This window comes from Haplochromis burtoni, unplaced genomic scaffold (assembly GCF_018398535.1).
Source record: "Haplochromis burtoni strain Fernald_Lab_line unplaced genomic scaffold, NCSU_Asbu1 Contig_13, whole genome shotgun sequence".
NCBI lineage: Eukaryota > Metazoa > Chordata > Actinopteri > Cichliformes > Cichlidae > Haplochromis > Haplochromis burtoni.
In genome coordinates, this window is record NW_024582374.1 from 1549906 (window position 1) to 1558033 (window position 8128).

At 42.4% G+C, this 8128-nt stretch overlaps 1 protein-coding gene across 1 annotated transcript in view; it reads right to left on the minus strand.

Annotated features, from left to right (window-relative positions):
* Positions 1 to 216: 216 nt before the first annotated feature.
* Positions 217 to 8128, minus strand: part of hdlbpa (high density lipoprotein binding protein a) — a 16847-nt gene continuing 8935 nt past the window's right edge. The window contains exons 5-28 of the mRNA XM_005919780.2: positions 7879 to 8094; positions 7586 to 7792; positions 7234 to 7449; positions 6816 to 7022; positions 6619 to 6726; positions 6432 to 6536; positions 6055 to 6133; positions 5834 to 5973; positions 5650 to 5754; positions 5375 to 5488; positions 5179 to 5265; positions 4952 to 5083; positions 4595 to 4813; positions 4052 to 4273; positions 3735 to 3953; positions 3512 to 3650; positions 3130 to 3281; positions 2946 to 3050; positions 2728 to 2862; positions 2299 to 2442; positions 1958 to 2137; positions 1573 to 1689; positions 1347 to 1487; positions 217 to 1234 (exon numbers count right to left, since the gene is read on the minus strand). Of these exons, the coding sequence (XP_005919842.1) occupies positions 1145 to 1234; positions 1347 to 1487; positions 1573 to 1689; positions 1958 to 2137; positions 2299 to 2442; positions 2728 to 2862; positions 2946 to 3050; positions 3130 to 3281; positions 3512 to 3650; positions 3735 to 3953; positions 4052 to 4273; positions 4595 to 4813; positions 4952 to 5083; positions 5179 to 5265; positions 5375 to 5488; positions 5650 to 5754; positions 5834 to 5973; positions 6055 to 6133; positions 6432 to 6536; positions 6619 to 6726; positions 6816 to 7022; positions 7234 to 7449; positions 7586 to 7792; positions 7879 to 8094 (3579 nt within the window). The 3' untranslated portion in view covers positions 217 to 1144. The remainder of the gene's footprint in view (positions 1235 to 1346; positions 1488 to 1572; positions 1690 to 1957; positions 2138 to 2298; positions 2443 to 2727; positions 2863 to 2945; positions 3051 to 3129; positions 3282 to 3511; positions 3651 to 3734; positions 3954 to 4051; positions 4274 to 4594; positions 4814 to 4951; positions 5084 to 5178; positions 5266 to 5374; positions 5489 to 5649; positions 5755 to 5833; positions 5974 to 6054; positions 6134 to 6431; positions 6537 to 6618; positions 6727 to 6815; positions 7023 to 7233; positions 7450 to 7585; positions 7793 to 7878; positions 8095 to 8128) is intronic.

The following is an 8128-nucleotide window of genomic DNA, read 5'->3' on the forward strand; positions in this document are numbered from 1 at the left end:
GTTGTAAGGCTGATTAAAAATAAAAAGGGCCATTGCTATTTAACAGAGCAATCTGCATAGCAACTGGAAGACAAAAGGACTGGACACTGACCCAATACAGAGGATGAGTAACACAGGACATCACTAGACAGGTAGTTGGCACACGATGGTCTGCCGTTTTGATCACAAACACACAGTCATTTTATTTTGTAGAGTGACTTACTTTTGAATGTCAAAAAAAGAAAAGAAAAAAAAAAAAAAAAAAAAAAAATAGGTCCAACAGTTAGTGTGAGGTTGGATACGTTGGAGCTCTAGGCCTAGTGTTGCAAGAGGTTTAGTTCTGGCATGATCTCCAAGCATCTGGCAGTTTGAGTAGGTGCCATTCTGCACTGGCTAAAACCACCCCCCGCCCCCTTCCCTACCCTTCCTCCACTCCCACACCCCCTTTGAAAAGTTCACCAATTCATAAGGCTACAAGGTACATGCCACTACTTGACAGTATACACAGAAGCACAGTTACAAGCAAATGGAACGACGTGACGGAGGACAACCACTAGAGTGTGCTTGAGGGCTAATGACTGACAATTTTCACGCAGCTACATGAATAAGGCAGGAGAGGGGTGGGATACTGAAACAGCTGGCCTCGCTGGTCAGGCTTCATGTCTGAATAGGTCACCAGCAGCAATTCAATTGCTTCACCCCACCCTGCGAAGGCAACTAAGATAAGGGCAGCTCAAAAAAAATTAAATTAAATTTTTAAAAAAAAAATTTAAAAATAAAATAAAAAGAACCTCATGTCTGGCCACCACTGAATTTGGTATAACAGTTCAAACCACAATGAAAATGTCTTGTCTAATCAACATTTAAACATCGGTCTTTTACAGACTGTAGACTTCACCGTAACAATGGGTTGTTTTTTTTGTTTGTTTTTTTAAGCATAAGACAGTATTTAATGCAGAAACAGAGCTCACAAGTCAATTACAGTATCTTAGAACACTTTTAGACTGAATCTGCGAGGCTAGACCGAGATAAGTAGACAGAAGGATGACAGTCTTAGAACTGAAGACTTTTAGGGTCAGCGGTCAGTCCAGGTCAAGAGGGGGTTGGGGAGAATAACGGGGTAGATTGTGTTGGTTAATTTCAGGCCCGTCTGTAGCAGCACGGCTTAGAAGCGCTTTGGTCCCCAGGGTGAGGCCTTGGTTGCCACTGGGGCTCCAAAGCTTGGGAAATCTTCAGAGCTGCTCATATCAGGGGCCTTAAGAGTAGGGGGGGAAAAAAAAAAAAAAAAAAAAGGAAAATGAGGATTTAAAAAGAAAAGGGCGTGACCACTTTGCAGATTTCTGACCTTGATATTAGAAGACCCTCACCTTCTCATTGGCAGTAGCCCAGGGAGCCTCCCTCACCACGAAACCTTTGGATGGGCCACGCTGTTCGTCGGCAGCAGCAGCGCTACTGCCAGAAGGCCTCATATAAGCCATCTTTGCCTCATTTTCCACAACATCTGCCATCTGACACAAAACAAACCGTGTAAGTACCAATTAACTCACACAAAGCACTTTTTGTTTTGGACATTATCTGGAGAGGGAAGCTTACGTATTCCTCTTCCAGGTTGAGGAGATGGTCGATGGCTTCATCCACAAGCTCAGGGCGACCGGTGACTGTCACGAGGTTTGGGTCTGCAGCTCCACTCTGGGGAAACCTGAGATCAACCTGAAGAGTTTAAAAGAGAAGTTAAAGTTTGTAAGAATACAGAAAGTGCAGTATTTGGAATGACCTATTCCACTAATTACAATATCATTCATTTCTGTATGTGAGCACAGCTGTGACTGTGCTGTCTGGCAGGTTTAACCTTTTCCCTTCTGATAGTTTTTTTTGTGTGGGGGGGAGAGGATTTTTCCCCCCCACACCTCTTTGTCTCTGTCATTATACACAGATTTGTAGAGCAGCTACCTACACCTTCTCGTTTCACCATCCTCACCTTAAACTCATCCATGATCTTGCGAATGCCCTTGCCACGGGCGCCAATGATGCGAGCATGGACCCTGCTGTCCAGGGTGATGTCCTCAGAGATCATCTCTTCCAGCTCATCCACGATGGCCTGAATGGCATCTCGTGCAGCTATGGCTTTGTGCTCATACCCTGTAATAGTAATCTGATCCTATGGAGACACAGCAGAATTAATTTTATAAAAAAAATAATAAAATAAAAAAAAAAAAACCCACACAGACAACAACACCCTTATACCAAGCATCTGGCCCGATATAGAGCACCATTATCAGGAAGCCCATTTCGATTTAATACCATAAGCCATAGACATACCTGGTTTTCATCATTCTTCTCTGGGAACTGGATGTTAACATCATGCTCAGTGCGGATGTTTGTAATAATGGCACCCTTGCGGCCGATTATCTTGGGGTGATACTTGGGGTCCACAGTGATGGTCAGCTTGAAACTCCTGAGTGCCTGCAGAGGGTTTGAGAAAAGGTGGCAAAATGTTGGGTTGGAATTTCATAAAGTCTGACAGCTGGCCATTTCCCACTACTACTCAACCTGATGTTTGCCTAAGATAAGACTAATTATTAAGCCCTTTGTTCACTTGAGGATTATGATAAGGGTGCCCTTTGAGCTAATCTGAAAAGATTAGTGCACCATTTGACTATAAATCATCAACACAGAAATAAAGACACCATAGTTCAGCCTCACACACCAAGTGCCACAATTGATGCATTTTAGTAAGCAAATACTAACCCGATCCTCCTGCTCGGCCTGCAGCTCTTTGACGCGCTCCAAGAGGCCCTCTTTGGCGCGGTCGAGAAGACTGGCCAAGCCGGTGATGGCGATTTTATCAGACTGCTGCTCAGGAGCAGGCACTTGAATATTAACCTGGAGAGAGACAGTGATGCCAGATCAAATATCCAGTAAAACATCAAGGCTCCTTCATTCCTATATAGACATCTGCAACACACCTCAAAATCCTCCATCATCTTGCGAATTCCACTTCCTTTCTGTCCAATGATGTAGCGATGAAGCTCAAAAGGCACTTCCACCTCAATAGTTACAGGAACCAGGGCCTAAAGAAGGAAGACAGTTAGCTGTAGTTCTTCAAAAAGTTGCTTTTTAACATTCCTGAGCTTGAATATGAAGTCCAACCTTCAGTGCTTCGATGGCAGCCTCGCACCGCTCTTTGCGTCCAGAAATTATAATCACATCGCACTTCTTGGGTGCGTTGGGATCAACTGGCTCCTTCACTTCACCGTCAGCTTCTCCATTCTCCTGGACAGGAGCCTCAGCAGGAGGTGCAGCTAAAAGAAAATCAGAGTATTCAAAAATAAATAAATAAATGTACATGCCCAAATGCTTTTTGTTGGCTAAAAATATCAACCATCAGTTTCAAAACTAAGTACAATTATTTTATTTATTTTTAAATAAAGTGTTACTTAAAAATAAATAAAAATATCAATGTTCTCATAATGAAAGTTATATTAAGACAGAAACTAAAGTAATAGACACACTGCAGATCTTTACTATTTACCTTGTGGGTCCTCGCGTTCTGGGAACTTGATCTGCACGTTGTGATCTCTAGTGATCTGCTGGATCCGTGAGCCCTTAGGACCCATGATTGAACGGTGGAACTTCTGAGGAATTACACACTCCATAGTCACTTGAGCCTCCTGAAAAATAAAAAGAAGAAAAGCTTGTTACATTTCAAAGAGGAGAATAAACAGAAAGACTTCCCTTAACAAAACACTACTAACCAAGTCCTCCACAATCTCCTGCATGCGTTTTTTGGCAGCTTCCACACACTCTTTGGCTCCTTTAAGGGTAACTTTATCACTCTGAGAAGCTGTGCGGGGGAAGCTCACCATAACCCCACCATACTCATCAGCAAGGTCCCTAAGGACTTGGCCACGGCGGGCTACAAAGTAGCGATGATGCTTGGGGTCAACGTTCATAGTGTCCTCAACAACATTGTCCTGTAACAAAAAAAAAAAAAAAAAAAAAAAAAAAAAAAATTAACCGAATTGTTGGTTCATTTCATCCAACTGTTGACAGAACTCGTTTGAAATCTTACCAAACTCTTGATGAGTTCCTCCAGCTCTTTCTGTGCATCCCGTACTGCTTCCTCGGTGCCAACCACAGTGATGAGTTCCTGGTCTTTGTCCTCAGGGGTGGGAAAGATGATTCTGGCGCCGGTGCTGTCACGAACCTTACGGATGTTTCCACCACCTTTCCCAATAAGGAATTTGTGGTACTCTGGTTTTGCATGCAGCTCAACAGTGTGACTCTTTGTTTGCTAAGGAAAACAAAATGGATAAAATTAGGCTGACATTTATTACAAGTAGCTTTTAACTACATAAGGTCTTTGTTCAAGTCTTTTTCCAACTGAAATGCATGAACTCCCTGATAATGGGATAATAACTAACCAAATCAAACTTCAGAAACATTTTCTTAGCCATTTGCGAGCGACTAAAAGGATGACCGAAACAAATGCTCAGCATGTGCTAATACAAAAGGATCTCTTTGCCTTTTTACCTTCTCATTCTCTTCACCCCACAACTTCAAAACAATGAGTTGAACAAAAGTTCAGCTTTAATTCAGACACATATTTACAAACCTTCTCCTCCGCCAAGGCAAGCAGCTGCTGCTTAGCTTTCTCCACCTCCTCTGCAGGGCCTCTGATGGTGACCTTATCAATCCCTGAGCCCTCTGTGGGAAAGTGAATGTGCACGCCGCCACACTCCTCCATGATGGATCGCACCAAACGTCCCTTCGACCCAATCAAGGAGTTGTGCAGCTTCGAGGGAATGGACACATCCACTTCTGAGATGTTTGCCTGGACAACATGACAATTTATTAAAGCAAACAAGACAAGATTTGAAAACAACCCTAGTTTAAATTTTAAAAAAATAAATAAATAAATTAAAAAATTTTAAACAAAAAAATCCCCACACATGCTAAAATGAGTGCCTACCAGATCCTTCTGAATGGCCAAGATCCGAGTCCGTGCTGCTTCACAGTTTGCCTTCTTCCCAGTGATGACAATCATCTCTGAATTGCTGTTCTCAGCAGGCAGATCAATTTTGGTGTTCGTTTCCTCTCGAATCTACAAAGCAAAAAATAAAGGAGGTGTCAAATCAAACTTAAAACAAATTAACACGCCGATTTAACGTGAATTCAGAAACAGAAAACGTGCAGTACCTTCTTGATGTTTGACCCTCCTTTTCCAATGATGTTTCTGTGGAACTGCTTGAAGATGGGGACTGAGACAGAATAGCTGTTCTCCACCTGACCAAAGGAATCACTGAAGGTTAACACTTAATGACACTTCAACGCTGCAATAAAATACAAATACACTAGCACAGCATTTTAAACTTCAAGTCAAACTGAGATTTACCATTTCAGCCACTATCTTGTTCATAAACTTTGAACATTTTTCTACTTCAGTTCTTGGGCCCCGAAGTTGAACAATGTCACTTTTCTGTGCTGGGTCAGGGAAGTTAATGATGACCTGGAACAAACATTTAGAGGTAAGGGAGTACATTTTCCAAGGTTAAAGCAGAGGGAAGAAGAAGGGGAGAGAGAAAAAAAAAAAGAAAAAAAAAAAAAAAAAAAAAAAAAGGGGACAACAAAACAAAACAGAAACAACCACGATGATGATTTACAGCTCACCTCTGGGAATTTGTCCCGCACTTCCTTAATCTTCTCCCCTTTTTGGCCAATGATGGCCCTGTGAAAACGTTGTTCGATGATCAAGTCCTTTGTACGCTCATTCTCCTACGTGAAACCATGCAATTAGAGACATAACAGGAAATCATTTGCAGAATTTTGCCTCTAAACTGAAGCTTGAACTAACCATGCGTGACGCAAGCTCTAGCAGCTCCTTCTTGGCTTCCTGCACACCCTGGGGATCCCCCTCAATGCGGATCAGGTTGCTCTTTTCATTATCAGGGGGGATGCGGACAGTCACCTTGTGCACCTCTTTGATCCGGTTGACTAAATTAATAAGTAAATGCATTGTTTCAGAAAAATATTCCTTGTTGTTGTTGCAGCAGCATCTGACAGCAATATACTCACTATTAACACCTCCTTTTCCAATCAGGTGACGGTGGAATTTGGGATCCACACTAATCTCTGCGTAGTCCATTCGGCTTACCTATCAAAACAACAAAAATCATGAAGAGCTTGTTGTCTAGCACTTAAGGTTTGCTCATTCTCACTTGATACGACTTCAAATTTAAACATTTAAAAATGTTCAACTTTACAGCAGAAATAAACACATTTACAGCCTTTTACAAAAATTTACAACACAAGTGTATAAATTTCGCTGAAGCTTACAGTTTTCATTACCGTGTGTAAGGCCACAGGGAGGTGACAGGCTTCCCTATCAGCCAATTTCAGGGAGAAACATAGCCTGACAAATTTCTGTGTGACTAAAGATTCAACACACTTACCAAATCTGTAACCATGGCTTCAATCTGGCCTTGCACCATTTGCACATCTTTGGTAGGACCCTCCAGGGTGATCTTGTCTTCTCCCTCAGTGAACTCAATGTGCACCTTCATTCAAAATACATGAGACAGAAGTTAAAAGCAGGTTTAAAAAAAATTAAAGTACTTTATTTAAGAGCATTTAACACACCTTGGGCATTTGTTGAGTGATCTTTGCCAAGTTCTGGCCCTTCTTCCCAATAATGAAACGATGAAGCCAAGAAGGAGCTGAGACCGAGGAAACAGTGTAACTGTTTGCCTGTAGAAGGAAAAATGCTGTCGTTACTCCTCAATTCTCATATGTTTAAATAACTCTTAACATTACCAGTCTTCACATGGTAAATGTACCTTGGCATAAACTTCAGTGAGAGCCTGACCCAGACGGTCGGGCTCTCCACGAAGGATGACAGTTTCTGAGCTGCTGTCAGAAGGTGGGATCTCAACTGAGACGCCAGTTCTATCCAGAATCTCCTGCAGGGTGTTTCCCTTGGGGCCGATCACATATTTGTGCTGAGACTTCTTCACCTCCACAGCAATAGTGGTGGTGTTCTTTTTCTACAAGACAGACAAGAAGGTGAGGGACTTTGCACAAAGTAAATATTTTCATTTTTTGTGCCATTTATCTGGACAAAGGAACACAATGTGCAGGGCAGGACGATTACTGGCGTCAATCTAGATGATAAACCGCAATACCAGCTATAGAAAAATATGAAAATCTGACTGTTGCTGCAGTCTGGACACAATTTCTCAGTGCTTATTTGCATACCTTGTCTTCATAAACCTTTTTGATCTTAGTCACAGCAAGGGCCACCTGCTCCTTTTCCCCAGTGATGACGATCTCAGTCTTATTCACACTCTGAGGGGGGACATTGATGCGGGCACCAGTCTCTTGCATCATCTCGCCCACTAGCTTATTGTAGGCACCGGTGATGAATGGGTGGTACACTTTTTCAATGTTCACCCTCTCCACAGCACGCTTGTCCTAAAAAGAGGAAAATTGCTAATGTATCAGATTTGGAAGAGCTATAAAACAAACTTTGAACAAATTATATACAGATATCCTAAAAAAAAAAAAAAAAAAAAAAAAAAAAAGGTGTTGGCGTGAGGTGGTAAATTACCTGCTCAGCAGAGATCAACAGGATCTCATGCTTTGCCTTCTCCAGCCCCTCCTTGGTACCAGAGATCTTGATCTGGTTGCTGAGGTCGTCAGGTCGTGGGATCTGGATTTTGGTGGCAGTCTTGAGCTCCAGCTCCTGAAGCTTCTCCCCGTTTTTGCCAATGACAAAACGATGGTGCTCCTTGGGGATGCCAACACTAGCTGAAGCCTGTTGGTTTAGATTAGAAGGCAAAGTTGGTACCACAGTCTGCAACTTATCATTTAAGAAAACCAATAAAAGGCAAATCTCTTAACCTGAGTCTGCAGTCGGGACACAATCTCCTTACGGGCCTTCATCACGGCATCCAACTTTCCAGACACCATGATGGAGAGACCCTGATCTTTTGCTAAGGAGAGTTCCAGGTGAGCTCCGGTCTTATGCATGATGTCTACGCAAACCTTTGCTTGGTCTCCTTCCCCAAACTGGTTGATGTCCTTGTACTTGCGCTCCTCCAGCGGCACATGGAAAACCTAGGAAAACATAGTTCATGTAAAAAAAAAAAAA